Genomic DNA, 15912 nt, shown 5'->3' on the forward strand with positions numbered 1-15912 from the left:
GAGTGAGCTCCCCTTGCTTGTCCCAGTTCCTGCCAACCTAGCGGTTCGAAAGCATGCAAATGCAAGTAGATAAATAGGGACCACCTCGGTGGGAAGGTAACAGCGTTCCATGTCTAAGTTGCACTGGCCATGTGACCACGGAAGATTGTCTTCGGACAAACGCTGGCTCTATGGCTTGGAAACGGGCATGAGCACCGCCCCCTAGAGTCGAACACGACTGGACAAAAATTGTCAAGGAGAACCTTTACCTTTACCTAGTATAAAAATGGCAGGTTGCCGACTCTTTTCTGATTCTAGCCTTTCAAAACAGGTTCTTCTCCAGCCCCCCAAAATGTTGGCAGGATAGTTCAGGAAGTTAAGCATGGGTTTGGGAGTTCAATTCCCGACAGTGCTTTCCAGAAGTAGAGTCAGCCTGTGTAGCCCTGGGCAAGCTGCATAGTCTTAGAGTACCCCCAGAGGAAGGGAATGGTCAATTTCTTCTGAATATTCAATACCTAGATAACCCTGGGAAGAATCACCATAAATCAGAATTGACATGATGGCACACAATTCTTATTATTATTATAAGAAAAAGAGGTCTTCCTGTTAGGGCTAGATGTAAAGTAAGACGTAGCCCCTCTCCACCTTTGTGTACAAGAGGAAATTGTCACCTAAGGATCACTTTCTGAAATTGCTCATTCCACACTACTATTTAAGGTGGGTGGGGGGAAACACCCTCCTTATCTGCGTCTGGTCTCCTAATTATCTTCTATTTACCTTTAATGAAACATTTTCTCCATGCATCGCGCTCCTTTTAACTGCTTCTCCAGTCGTCTCCCCAGCAGAGGAAGGAGAAAAATAAAAATAAAAGAGTCTATGGCCCTTGAAAGCCTAGCAAATCTATTTACAGGGCTCTTGTGTGGATTGCAATCCGTTTCCCTAGGAAGGGGGGTTGTCACCCAGAAAAGCTCACACTGAAATAAACCTAGTAGTTTTTGAGATGCTGTAGCCCCTTTGTTTTTATTTTCTGTTACCTGCGCTGAGAGAGATCAATACACCTGTCTCAGCAAAAAACCCAGCAGATGACATTTCCCCCAATACTTGTCATGCGTGGGAAGACTCACATATCTTGCATTTTGGCCTCTCATACAGCACTCTGGAACATCAGGGTCTTACTCGCTGGCTGCGCCCTGCCGTTTCCCCCTCTGTTCCTCTGGTTGACCGCCGTCTCTCCTTCTTAGGTGTCGCGGAGCAGTTTGCCATTGCGGAAGCCAAGCTGAGGGCCTGGTCGTCCATGGATGGGGATGAATCCAATGATGAATCCTACGACGAGGATTTTGCCACCTCCACGGATACCACCCAACCGGCTGGTAAGTGAGAGTGGATGGTTGGCGAAGGCACGGGACTCTCTTCCCAGGGAAACCTACCTGCTTGGCTTTCTCCTGCATTCTTTTTTTAAAAAAAATATAAATTATTTCTGATCCTGATGGTAAAGCAGTTGTGCCCTTTTGGGTGCATTCTTCAAAGATGAACTCCAATGGGATTCTTCCCCATTTGCGGGGCCAAATTCAATGAGTATGGCTATTTCCACCATGGAACCATACAACTCTGAAGCCTGAAGGAAACCCAAAGATCACAGAGTCCAGCCCCCTGCCAATGCTAGTTGTTGTTGTTGTTTAGTCGTTAAGTCGTGTCCGACTCTTCATGACCCCATGGACCAGAACACACCAGGCCCTCCTGTCTTCCACTGCCTCCCAGAGTTGGGTCAGATTCATGTTGGTCGCTTCAATGACCCTGTCCAACCCTCTCGTCCTCTGTCGTCCCCTCCATTTTAGTTCACTGACACCCAGGATGTCAATGTTTATTCTTGCCATCTCCTGTTTGACCACCTCCAGCTTCCCAAGGTTCATAGATCTTACATTCCAGCTTCCTATGCAGTATTTTTCTTTGCAGCATCGGACTTTCCTTTCACTTCCAGGCGCGTCCGCAGCTGAGCGTCCTTTCAGCTTATCTACAGCTAACGTATTCCTGACACATGACCATCTGTTTTAAAACCTCCAGTAAAACACAGTGACCACCTTCCAAGGAAATCCATTCCATGGTCTAACAGCACCTACCATTGAATAGTACAGTAGGGCCACCGTATCCACAGGATCAGGACCTGCAGATTCATTTATCCACTGCCTGAAAGCAAAATCCAGAAATACAAGTTCCTGAGGTGTATTACCATGATTGGCCTCTAGATGGAATCAAAGACTGCCATATAAAGGTGGCTTAATAGGAATGCCCTCATGGGCTGATTTCTGAGCTGGAAGCAGCTTCCGGTGCAATGGAGAAGACATATTTGTGGGGCAGAGGAGATTGGAGGCAGCAGTGGCTGGTTTCAGGAAAGCCTGCCTTGTGAAAAGGAGGGCAGGAAACCTAGTCCTTTGGCAAGACTAGATCAGGGCTCCCTCTCTCAACCCCGCAGGGACACCAAAGAAACTGTTCTGTTTATCCACTGTTTCTGGCATCCGCAGGGGGATTGGAACCAATCCCCTGCAGATACTGCAGTCGTTACCGTTTTTCCCAGTATTTGGTTGAAATCTTCTTTCTTAGTGTGGGTCCTTCTCTCTGGTGCCAGAGGAAATTAGCGTGCTCCATCTTCCATCTGGCCTCCCTTCCTCTATTTGAGGATGGTTATCATACCACCTCCTAGTCTCCTTTCCCCCATAACCAGGCATATCCTTCTCCCTGAACCATCTCTCATAAGGTTTAGCTTCCAGTTCTTTCTCCTATCTTGGTTGCTTTCCTGTGGACAAAACCCAGCTTCTCCAAATCCTTTCTGAAGGTGTAGGTGCCCACAATAGGGCAGAGTTCTCCAGGTGAGGTCTGGCCAACGTGGAATGGAGTAGTACTCCATTCCACTTTGGGGGAGGGGTTGCAACCACATCACAATGTTAAGTCATGTTTAGCTTGTGATCCATGAAGGTCCCCTAAACCCACCCACGGGGAGCAGCACGTTACATCTGCGTGCCAAATATGTCTTAGAGCTGAGAAACCTCTTGAGGGTGGGGGAAGAAAGGTGTCACACCCGAATCCAGCATGAACACAGTTGAATAAACAGGGAATACATAGGGACTTAACAGATAAACAATGAGAACCCTGGATCTGAACAAAATTTGGTTTCTCCTACAGGCGGTTGTTTTAAAATTTCTACTTCTTTCCATCCCTAATATGGCTTATTTTATAATCTTTATAAAATAATCTTGTAATACAAGAAGCTTGTAATCTTTCTCAAATCACTGAGAAAGATTACAAGCAACACAACCAGGACATTACACTTAAGAGTCAGTAAAGGTAAAGGTTCCCCTTGACATTTAGTCCAGTCGTGCCTGACTCTAGGGCACAGCTGGACTCTAGCTCATCCCTATTTCCAAGCCATAGAGCCAGCGTTTTGTCCAAAGACAGTTTCTGTGTTCACATGGCCAGCGCGACTAGACACGGAAGGCCGTGACCTTCCCACTGAGGTGGTCCCTATTTATCTACTTGCATTTTTACATGCTTTTGAGCAGCTAGGTTGGCAGGAGCTGGGACAAGCGATGGGAGCTCCCTCCGTCGCGTGGATTCGATCTTAAGACTGCAGGTCTTCTGACCCTGCAGGACAGAGGCTTATCTGAAGGAATTGGAACTACGGATGCCTCTGAACACAAAGCTTCTTTCGCCATCTGATATAGCAAATGTAAGACCTGTTCAGCGGTGCATTGAAACAACCAAGCAGCCATGCTGGCAGCAAAATGTGGTGGTTCATAGAGAGTGACTACACGATTATTTGGCCTGATATTTGGTCTGCTGCTGGAATGGGTTGGTCCATTCCTAAAGCTGGTGGTCATATGACATCTTTGCTAGAGTGAACCAGACCACCCCCCCCAAGTGTTGCTACTCACACCTCATTGGATGCCTGTCAGGGTTTCTACTAAAGATCGACACAACGTGATAGTTCAGAGGTTCATGCTGGTTTGTTTCTCATCTGAACAGGCATTTCGCACTTCAAAGCCCCGCCTCCTCTGGAGGGTGGGGCAGGGAAGCCAGGCCTCTGCCTCTGAGTGGGCACCCACCCGAGGAGGTGGGGCTTTAAAGCACCGAATACTTGTTCAGCCGAGAAACGAACCACCAAACCAGCAGTTCATGCCCATCTCTAGCTTCTATTCTTTTGGTGTGTGTAGGATTGCTTCATTTTGGTTCATTTCCAGTGCATGTGCTCTCTGGAAACAAACCAAAGCAAGCTGTACACTATCAGTTTAAATTTCCCATGTCATTAAGAAGACAGCCACCTCGGGATATTGGGAAATTAAACACTTCTTCTGCCCCTCCATAGAAATTTTATACTATGTTAATGAATCACTGGTGCACTGCATCACTTATAAAAATATAAGAAAAATTGAAAACTTCCTCCCACAGCCAACCCACTATTGTCTAACCCAGTGGTCCATGATGGTTCATGGTTTCCCATGAACCACTGAATCACGAACCACCCCAACTTCTTGGAAGAACGAATCAGTTTGCAGTTTTTTCCAGGTCTTGCCTACCTCCTTGATCCGTTCTGCCACCTACCCACCCACTTTTCACTACCCCACATCACCACCCTCTACCTGGTCCTGCTTCCTCCTCCTCCTCTGTCGCCACCTTCATAGACAGCGGGCCAGCTTCTCTTCCAGGAGCTGAGCCTGCTGACTCTGCGCATTTACATACCTGTCAGCTAAGGAGGAGGAGAAGAACGAGGCAGGACCAAGGGTTGGGGTGGGGGCAACAAAGGCAGCAGAAAGGGGCGGGCAGGCATCTGTTTTGACAAAGCGCTGAGTGGGGAAAAAATTATGTGTTTCGTTTCAGCAAAACAGGCTGGACGAATTGAACTACGAACCAAACCACAAAACAGCCTAGTTCATGATTTCCCCTCCCCGGTTCGTAGTACAGTTTGTGTCCATCCCTAGTACAAAGACGTTCCTTCTATTAACCCCCCCAACCCTCCAGCTACAGGTTGCGGCAACCTCTTTTGCAAGACAGGATAGAGAGGGACCAGTCTGTTCCCCACAAAAATTGAGTCTTGGGCCACAGATCTCTCTGTTCTTTCCCATGGTTGCCCCTTTGCCCTTAGCATGAAGGATAATTGGGCTGCGGAAGCCTCTTGCACCCACTAAGAGAACACCCGCCCACACCCGGCAGCTGGCGCACACGTGTCTTGACGAAGCATGCAATCTGCGTCCTTCTGGGCAAACAAAAGCTCGCTCTCTCCCCCCTACAATTAACTGCCGACGAATCTGGGGACATTTGCATATCAAAGAAAGTCAGTGGTAATCTGCCGGTGCAGCATCTAAGGAAAGTTCTAATTAGTCCTCTGTATAATTAGAAAGAGTGGGCAATAGGGAGGAGGCAGTGTGTAGGGGAATATGCTACCTTCTCTCCGGGCGTGGTGAACATCACCCGGGGCGGAGGGCTTGTAGCCATGGGAGAAAGAGCAGTGCGCCCACCAGCGAGGGGGATTAGCGTAAAACCCTGCTAATTTGAGAGAGAGAGAGAGGTGTGTATTGTGTTCAGAACAAAAAGACATCAAAAGGCTTTCAGGATCTGACGCACACAGCCATAATTCACATGGATGCTTGAGAATAGAGTCTAGAACCATGGGTCTCCAGATGTTTTTGGCCGGCGACTCCTAGAATCTCTCACAAGGGCCTATTCTGGCTAAGTCTGAAGGAAGTTGTAGAGTCATGTTTACCGGAAAGTTAAGATGGGCACAAGCCAGTTCATCCCAGTTCATCCTAGTTTGTAAAGTTGCTGTTGATCTCCTCCCCCACCTCCTCTGGCTCCATCAGCCCCTCCCCAGGCCCAGCGTGCTATCTTCTTGCCCCTCCTCAACTGATCCTCCAGTCCCAGCAGGAGCTTGGGCTTCTTTGCCCCGCCCTCTTGGCTGATCTCCCAATCAGAGAAAAGGGCGGGGCTGAGAAGTCTGTGCTCTTGCTCCCGACTGGGAGAGTAGCCGAAGATGTAGGGGGAAAAAGCAAGCAAGCTGGGCATGGTGAGTGGTTGATAGCTGAGGAGGCAGGGGAGGGGAGGATCGGCTGAGGAGGCAGGGGAGGGGAGAAGTAGCACCTGTGCCACTACCTTTAGGAACTGGGACAGACTAATTTGTGCTCATCTGTACCTGAAAGCAACACTTCCGATCCGGAAGGAAGGCTAGTGCACCCACAAGAAGACTGCAAACTCAGTGTTTGCCATTCCTCGTGTTCTCAAAGGGACTGTCAGCAATGGGGCTGTAGACAAATATTTTCAAACCCTTACTGTCATCCAAAATGCCTTCCAAATGGGGAGGGGGTGTTGATTGTACTGTCTTTAGCCAGAGCTTTCTTCCAAAGATCTAAAACCTTCACAGGATGAAAACATGGACATGTTTATAACACCCCTGTTCTCCTGAACAAGGACTGCTGGCACCTCTGTCATGTGTAGTGCTTGGGAAAGTTATATTTTTGGACTGTGGGTGCCATCATCTTTTAAGGAGTGTAGCCATGGGAATTAAATTTCCATTTTTTTCATACTTTGCCCTTAATTTACTATAGCTTGTCCTTGTTGTTGTTTTATGTACAGTAGGACCTCCGCATCGGTGGGATCAGTATTTGCAGTTTTACTTATCTGCAGTCTGAAAATAAAAAAGAATATAAAAACAAACAAACCCAGAAATACATATTTCCATGATGTAATTACCAGGACGTGCCACTAGAGGGAACCATAGACCATGGGTTTGCTGTTATCTATGTTTTTTCACATCTGTGGGGAGAGCCTGAAATGGATTCCTTGTGGATGTGGTGGTCCACCTGTAGTGTCAGTTTACATCCGACCATTATAGCACATCCAAGAGACTTCAAATATTTAAGCAGTGTCTTTTTTAAACCACTGTTACCACTCCTAAGTGAATTATTGTGAGTGAGTATGGATTTGAACCGAGTTCTCTTGAGTTCTTGTCCTGTGCTCTTTCCACAACACCAATTTGGCTGTCTGCTTGACCTTACTGTATTTAAAGCAAATAAGGTCTCAGTTCTTTTGCTTTAGTGCTTATTCCATGCAGGGTAAGAATACATAAATAAACATTTCTTTGGTTGTTGTAGGTTTGGATGTTCTTCCTAATGTTTCACCAGTCTCTGTGGCTGGCATCTTCAGAGGACAGGAGTCAGAACTCTGTCTGTGCTTTGGTGCAGTCTGTGGGATAGTTGACTATTTATAGCTGTGGGATCAGCTTTTTGTCCTTTTCAGGAGACTGGGCGATTATGGTGATCAGGGTGTTTTTTGTTGTGGGTGTATTGTTGTGATAAGGGGGAGAGATGATCTGTCACTGTGATTGGTGGCTGTCGTTAGCTGGTCTTTTGTGTGCAGTGATCACCGGTCCTTGTGGCTGGGTAGAGTTCTAACTGGGTAGTGATCACCCTGCAGTACTAGTTTTCTGTGTGCAGGTGTTTCAAACCTGGGAGAGTATTAAAAAACTGAGAGATCTCCCATCTACTATTCAGAGTGGGACCTATTCTGCCACTTCCTCCTGCTGTGTGTGTAAACTCAGCCTCTGCTCCAAAAAGGATTTGCAAGATAAATGGCAGACGGGCCCTACGACGCTGCTGCTTATGAACAGCTCATGTGCGTTTAAATGGTCCAGGAACTGGGCTTTCTCTGTGGTGGCCCCTGTTGCTGGAAAGGGTTACCAACAGAGAGATGCCAAACTCTTACCCTCTTTATGTCCAGGAAACAGAAGTATTCAAAACTGCTTTGAACAACTGAGTCCCCCAGATGCTGTTAATATTAATATTTTATCCTTTTCTTGTTCTCTTTCTTCTTTTTCATGTGATTTTTTTTAAGTCACCATCTTGTCATTTGTGGGGCCTGTGAGATTTTTAAGTTGAAACTTGAAACTGCCCGGAGTGGTATGGACACTAGTGGTATATAAATCAATCAATCAATCAATCAATCAAACATGAGGATGGGGGAGTTTCCAAGTAATTGTCATGAGACCCATATACAGTAAGGCCACCATATCTGTGGGATCAGTATCCTCCCTCTGATTCACTTATCCACGGCCTGAAAATATTAAAAATATTCAAAGAAAAACCCTAGACATGTATATTTCTAACGTTGAAGTTACTAGAAGTGGCCACTAGAAGGCGCCAGAGACCCATGTTAGGTATAACATTTGGTATTACCTAGCATGGGTCTCTGGCGCCATCTAGTGGCCAGTTTAAAATGGCCTTCATGACAATCCACATTTTTCGGCATCCGCGGGGAAGGTGGGAGGGTTTTACCGCATCCTACCTAAACTCCTTGTGTGCTTTGATAGTGGGAGGTGTTAGGTTTCACGTCCTGCGGGTTGGGAACCAATGCTTCGGGCCGCCAAGCTATTAACCCCCCCTCTCCCACTTTGGTGTGTTGCAGAGGCCGTGACCCAGCTCCCGCCCAGCGCCCTGCTGAAAGGACTTCTGCACAGCCGTTTGTGCCAGCTGAATGCCCGGCAAGGCTCCTGCGATCCCGAGAGCGAGTCCTCCCAGGCCACCATCTCCCCGGAGACTTTATGCTCCAGCCTCTGCAGCCTGGAGGACAGCCTCCTCCTGAAGGAGCTGGCCTCGCCTTCGGAACTGACCGCCAAGCTGTTGGGCTCCCTCTCCGGCGCGGAGGAGGCCCTCCTCGCCAAACTGCCTCCCCAGACCGCCGGAGAATGTGCCTTCCGGAGCCTGGCCCAGCTGGAGTGCCAGGACTCCATGTACTCCATGTCCTTCACCGAATCCTGCTTGTCGCCCATGGAGGAAGAAGGGGTCACCTGCAAGGACTACAGGATCCAGGAGGAGAGCCACGGCCAGGTCCGGAGGAAAGTATCTGACGTGGCCTCCTCCGGCGTGGTCTCTCTGGAGGACAACGAAGAGGACGAGGCAGAGGCAGAGGAGAAACAGCAAGCGGAAGAGGAGGAGGAGGCCGGAGAGCACTGAATCTGGCCCCGTCCGTGGCATGCTTCACCTGCCATTGTGTCCCACGCGCCGTGGCATTCATCCTCCACCCGAGCACATGGCCCATCCGTTCTCTGGGAGGAATGGTCCTTTCTCCTTTGCCCCTCCCCAGCCCTCCAGGGAGGGGGGTGTAAACTCTAGGTCGGGCAGAGGAAGGTCTTCCTTCCTCCCGAGGTCTTCCCGGCCTCCACGATGCCATTGAATCCAGCCATTTAAGCCTGAAGAGCCTCTTGCGTGGCTTCGTGGATTTTTGCCTGCTGCATTCTCTCTCTCTCTCTCTCTCTCTCGTGGCCTGTTTTGTTTTCTTTGCATGGGAATGTCTTAGGGGCTGGGTGGGTAGGGAGGGGGGGAATAACCACGCAAGATAACGAAAGCGGGCCAGCGCCGTCTGGATGCCCTGCTCTCTCCGGGCTGGTTCGGAGCATGCTGCACACTCTCGAGAGAAGACGCACGTCGGATGCTGGCCAAGTGGCATGGCTAAACGCTCTTCCCGCAGAACGGTTGCGATTCTTGGGATAATACAACTCTCTCTCAATCGAAAACGATATGTACATAAATCCCACCCCCCTTTCCGCCTTTCCAAACGCCTCCTGCAGCTCGTGATGAAGAGCTGCGTCGTCGGAATGTGGAATGCAATGGATGCTTGGTTTGTTATGCCTTTTTTTGTACAAAAAAAAATGAGAGAGAGAAAAAAAATAACCCACACCGGCCCCAATGGACAACTTCTCGGCTTTTACTGACTTGAATTTTTGTATTGTGGACACCATGGAAGAAAGGCGAAGGAGTTTTGTGTGTGTGTGTGTGTGTGTGTGTGTGTGTGTGTGTGTGTGTGTGTATGTGTGTGTGTGTGTTTGTGTGTGTGTGTGCGCGCGTGCACATGCACGCATTGATGTGTTCCTCTGCTCCCCACTCTCTCGTGGGAGAAAGCAGGGAGCATGGCATGGGCTGGTGGGAACGCCCCGTCCTCCCACCCTGCCCCATATCTTTTCTATATTTTTGTATGTGCGTCTCCGTGTTGCCGTCTTCATGGGGGGTGGGGGAAGGCCCTTGTTGCTTCCCCCCACTTTACTGTGGACGGGTTTTCTATGGGGTTTCTTTCCCGCCGCTTCATGCTCTCACCCTGGCCAGTCAGGGTGGGAAATACTGTGACGTTCACTTCACCCATCCTTTCGTCCTAGAACTTGCCCCCCCCTGCAGAGGATCTCTCGGCCTCTCTCCCCCCTCCCTCTCCCCCCCACGGCTCCCAAAGGGAAGGGGTCACTTGCACCCTGGGAGGATAAAAGGGCAGGCCCAGAAAAGTAAAAAAAAACAACAACAAAAAAAAAAACGACTTGGTGGGCTGTAGGATTTCAGTGCACGGACTGGGCAAACGCAAGTTTAACACCAGCTGGACCGTTGCGACTCCTCCCAAAGGATCGTGGGGGTTGTAGTTCTGTCCAGGTGCCGTAGAGAAGATCATGAGCCCCCTCCTATAATGAGAGTCTCGGAGGAGAAAGAGTCGCTGAAGTTTTAAATCCCCAAAGGTTTAATACATCCTGTGTATCCTTGCCTCCCGAGAAGGAAATAAAGATGCAAGCAGGGACTTACTGTTGTCTTACACCCCTGTACTGATCCTGCATCTGCACACTCGGTTACATGCATGCACACACAGGTACAGTGGTGCCCCGCATAGTGACGTTAATCCGTTCCGGATTAATCGTTGCTATGCAAAAACATTGCTAAATGGATCGAAAAACCCCATAGGAACGCATTAAACTTAGTTTAATGCGTTCCTATGGGATCCAAACTCACCGTTCAGCTAAGTTCCTCCATAGCGCCGTCATTTTCACGCCCTCGGTAAGCGAGGGCAGGGCGTGAAAACACTTGCGGTGGCCATTTTGGGCACTCGGCGGCGATTTTGGAACCGCTGATCAGCTGTTGTAAAAACATTGCAATGCGAAGATTTTTGCCTATCTAAACGTCGCAATGCGATCGCAAAGTGACATCACTATGCGGATTCGTCGTTAAACGGTGTGCTCGTTAAGCAAGGCACCACTGTATATTTAATCGCACGTCGATTCCCACACACGTGGTCACCAAAATAGAACAGAACGGCTGTTGGAGCTAAGTTGTAATGTTGTGCACGAATCTGTGCAAACAAGTTAAGGAGGTGTAGCAGGCCCCCCCATCCATCACTAATTCTTAGGGACACCCTTGGAGGAGCCCTGCTTTCTCAGGCTGCATCTGACTGCCATAGGTCAGTTGCGTCAAAAGGCAGTCACTGAAAAAAATATTCCTGGGAAATAACAGTGCCTACAAAGGGAACTGTTCTCTCCACTCTGTGTATATGTACACACACACACGTGTAAGGGCATTGCTGCAGCTTTCCCTGGTCCAGTGGCCGCCCCATGCTTCGGACTACAACTCCTATGAGTACCAGCCAGCAAGGGTAATGGTCAGGCCTTATGGGAGCTGTAGACTGGAACATCGGGAGGGCGTGGTTTTGTGGAAAGACGCTAGCGAGATGCCTGCTGTGTGCTGAACGTCATCGACACAGACTGGAATGCTTTCAGTTCATCACCCGCAGTGTGCATGCATGTACAAAACCCGCAGAAGCAGGCGCACGAGCCGGTATTGGAGAAAGAACCTGCCCCATGTCCTGGTTTGCAGCTGGAAGAGAGCCAAAGAGTTGTGGAAAGTCTCGTCTTAGCACCTTGGGTCTCTAGCACAAGTTTAGAGAGGCTTTGACCATGTTGGTGTCATCCGTGAGCCCCCATGTTAGGTCTCAGCGCTGATTGTGCATGGCAGCCCAAACAAACCCGGAGTCTGTGGCCTGAAATTTGGCACAGATTTGGCACAGAAATTTGACACGGATGGGAACGAGACGCGAGAGGGCAAGCGGTGAGCCACATGCCCGCCTGGTCAAAACCCGTGTGATGTTAGCTTATGAGAAATGAAACCCATCTCGGGGGGGACTGTTTTACTCGACCGCCCAGAAAAGACTTTAAAACAGTGCAGGAGCGGTTGAGGTTCCTTTTATGACTGTTCCTTAAGCAAGATCTTAATTTAAAAGGAAAAAAAAAAGCAGAGGGAGGATGAGAAGCTTGGGGGTCGGGACGCCGTGATCCTAAGTCCTTCTAGTCAGCGCTTTATAGCACCAGCTTACAGGGTGACCGTGAAAATCTGAGGGCTGTTTTAGGGAGATGGAGGGAGGAAGGCCGATGGAGGGGATGGACATGTGGGCCCTCCTTTGCCGTAGGGAGAGGTGGGGAAAAACGAGAATCAAGTTCGGGTCAAGGATCCACTGTCCTGGACACTGGGAAAGTTCCTGCTGCTCCCTCCAGACGCCCGAATCATCGGCCGCACACTGTGCAATGCCAGTCCATTTGGTGGAACTGTAGCGCACACACAGAGAGAGACACAGACATACACACGTCCCAAACTAATCTCTGTGGAGCCTCCCCTTCTCGCCACCTGCTCGACCCCTTAGCTATGCCTGCTCGGAGCTGTACCCTCAAGCCAATGCATTTCCCCCCCTCCCCACTTGGCTCCTGGACCTGCACTCTTCCCCCCGCTCAAGAAAAATGCCAAATCTCGTTTCTGTGCACCCTTCCTTTGGCCCCCCTGCCCCCCCCCCCGGTGTAGGCCCCTGGCTGGTGCGAGTGTCTGTTTCGTTCTGTTTGTATCTGTAATGCATTAAAAAGGCTGGTTCTACCTGACCGGGTTGGCGTTTCTTTTCTGCCTCTTCTCTTCTCCCGCCGGCTTTTTTTGCTGACTCCCAGATATTTTGCTTTGGGGGATCGGCTGGACGACAACTCCCAGAATCCTCCAACACGAGCTGGGTGTGTGTGTGTGTGGATTCTGGAAGTTGTCGTTCAAACTCAGCAACTCTTCTAAGCTCATTCCCGTGGCCCTCCTGCCCTGAATGATGGCCGCAAATCCCCTCCTTAGATCAGCTCCAGAGATGTGCATGAAATGAACCACACACCCCCAAAACACCCCCGATGAATCAGGCTGGATTGGGGTTCATTTCACACACACACACACACACACACACACACACACACACACACACACACACACACACACACACACACACACACACACACACACACACACACACACACACACACACACACACACAGAGAGAGTTTGGGGATCCCGTTTCGCCAAAGCAAAATGCCAAACGGTTTCCCATTGGGTGTTTTGTTGACGGGCAAAAGGGGATGCCTGCCCACCCACCCCTTCCCGCTGCCCCCCATCGCCTACGCCTTCCTGCTCCTGTCCCCGTGGAGGCCTCTACTCCCCCTGCCACGGCTGCCCTCCTCAGAAGCAGTGGCCCAGCTTCCGTGCCATGAGGCAGAGGCATTGGGTGGCAGGCACAGTCTCAGAAGCAGGGGCACAGCTTCCCTGCCAGGATCCTCCTGTTTTCTCTGAGCAGGATTGGGACCCGAGGCAGAAGCGGTGGGTGTGGCAAGAGCAGGTACATAGGTTCCCTCCAGACATGTACCGGAAAAACGAACCACCAACCCGTTCGTTTTTTTCCAGGAGTTCGTGGAGGTTCGTGGGTCGCCTCGAACTACAAACCATCACAAATCACTGGTTGTCCGGTTCGTTTTGCCCGTCTTTGATCAGCTCCTCAGTCGATGGCTGAACCTCATCGATGTTCTAGAGGTCAATGGTTCTCAGTCTTGGCTCCCCACTAGAGAGGGTCAAGAACTGCGGTTTTTGGTGGCTCTGCACACTTCGTTTCCGGGACACAAAGCTGCTCCGTGGTTCGGTGCCCTGGCCCCCTCCAGCAGGCAACCGCTCGGAGGCAGCGCCTGGGGGAGGCGGGGCAGGGCAACGACACAAAATGGATGCACTCGAGAGGGGCCAGAGATCCAAAAGGGCGCCACTTATATACCGCCCCATAATGCTAAAAGCACTCTCTGGGCAGTTTTCAAGTTAATTATGCAGGTTACACATTGCCTGCCCCCCACAGTCAGCTCTGTCTTTCCAACCTCAGAAGGATAGAAGGCTGAGTGAACCTTGAGCCGGCTGCCTGGGATTGAACCCTGGGTTGCGAGCGGAGTCTCGGCTGCAGTCCTGCACTTTAACCCCTGCACCAGGAGGCTCTTCAGCAGATTCGGCTGTTTGGCTGCAAAACGAACCATGTTGAACACCAAACCAGCAGTTGGTGCCCATCTCTAGTCCTCACTTGTTCTTGGACTAAAACTCCCAGAAACCTTCAGCGCTGGCCCGGATTTACGGGAGTGGTAGTCTAAGAACATCCGAGTTCCCAAGGTTGGGAGCCCCTGTTCTAGTGCAGAGATGGACAAAATGCATTTCTTGAGGCTGGAAGTCCAACCAACCCTAACCAATGCAGCTGTGAGTTGCAGCCCCATTACATCTGGAGAGCCTTAAGTTGCCCACCCCATTCTAGAGGATTCCAGCTGCTGGATATGCTCACTTCATGCCAGGGCCTACCGCAGGCTTGCTGGGTCTTGGTGTTGTCTTGCGTGGCCGCTGAGGGCCCCAGGCAGGACCCATGACTCTTAAGGGACGGATGCTGACCAAGACTCCGTTGGTTGCTGGAGACCCTCCTTGGATTTCCAGGAAGCCCCAGCATTGTTTTGTCTGTTCTGAAACCTTTAATGGCATTTACAAGTTACAACTTTGTTTTGTCTATATACCAATGTCTATAAACAACTGACATCTGCAAGTTTTGGCACTAATGGGGCAGCATGTAACTGAATGAATGAATGAATGAATGAATGAATGAATGAATAAATAAATAAATAAATAAATAAATAAATAAATGGTGTACGACAATCTGAAAACATGCAACAGAAAACCATTCACAGCCATCATAATACTGTATACGTTTTGTGTAAGTTGCACGCTGATGTGGCGGTTCTATGCTGTCAAATCACTTCTGTCTGGTGGCCACCCTATGAATTAGTGACCCCCAAAAGGGGGATTTACACACTTGTAAATCCAAGGCTCTTAAGATGCATGACAGGCTGGACTGTACCAGGAAATCCTACAAAAAAACCCTTTAAAACCTCCACCGCCGAGGGAAAGGAGCGTATTTCACTTAATGGGTGCCAGCCCACCAGATGCCCTGCTCTGAATAACAGTTGAGAGCCACATTAGAAATACATTAAACCACCAAGAGTGTTTTGCCAGAAGACCTCAGGGACCAAATGGCTCTAGAGGAGGCAAGATGCTCAATGAAGGGAGCAGATGTCTGTCGTTTAGGAGCTTCCTTGGTAGGAACGCAGGACAAGACTTACAGATTAGTTTTAAAGTCTCAGTCACTCACTCTGAGATATTTGTAGGAGAAAGAATGATTTTTTTTTTTTACAAAAAAATTTGGTGGCCGATAGATCAAAAGCAAACAGAGAACTACTGAGTTCCAACAGACGAAACGGAGGGAAAGAGAACACCCAGCAGAGAGGTGGGGCTCTCTGGGTGGGAAGGAATAATTGGTTAGTGGCGGATAAATTGACAGCTCCCCCAACCACCCAGAAAGGTCCTTCCCAGCCAAACAAACTACAGGCAGCATGGGAGATTGTAATAAACTAGAAACATTTCAGCTGGAAGGACACGGTGCCTGTAATGTCACTGGCTTTCACCACTTAAGAAATTCCCTCTTCAAACCATGTGCTTTCCGTTCTGGAGAATTGGACTTTTCTGATTGGCCTTCAGAGAGAGAGAGAGAGTTTATGTGTGGAAAGAAGGGAAGGGTTGCTATTGAGGGGGTTTGAAACTGCAGTTCTCCGCGTTGCTATTGCTGTCACACAGAAGCATTTAAACAAGCAAAGCAGGAAGCCCTCACCCAGAGTAATCCAAAATTATTTTTCTTGGACTAATTCCCAGGGCTTTTTAATCTGTGCCAGCAAGAACCCATCAACAGTTTTGGAGCACCTTAAAGAAAAACAAGATTTATTGGCCACCC

At 49.4% G+C, this 15912-nt stretch overlaps 1 protein-coding gene across 3 annotated transcripts in view; it reads left to right on the forward strand.

Moving 5' to 3' along the window:
- The window catches only part of FAM131A (family with sequence similarity 131 member A), an 84943-nt gene extending 72255 nt beyond the window's left edge, over positions 1–12688 (forward strand). For all 3 annotated transcript variants that reach the window (XM_072996273.2, XM_072996274.2, XM_078389773.1), the window contains 2 exons: positions 1221–1349; positions 8425–12688. In XM_072996273.2, coding sequence (XP_072852374.2) covers positions 1221–1349; positions 8425–8972 — 677 coding nt within the window. In that variant the 3' untranslated portion in view covers positions 8973–12688. The remainder of the gene's footprint in view (positions 1–1220; positions 1350–8424) is intronic.
- The last annotated feature ends 3224 nt before the right edge of the window (positions 12689–15912 follow it).

This window comes from Pogona vitticeps, chromosome 3, assembly GCF_051106095.1.
Source record: "Pogona vitticeps strain Pit_001003342236 chromosome 3, PviZW2.1, whole genome shotgun sequence".
NCBI lineage: Eukaryota > Metazoa > Chordata > Lepidosauria > Squamata > Agamidae > Pogona > Pogona vitticeps.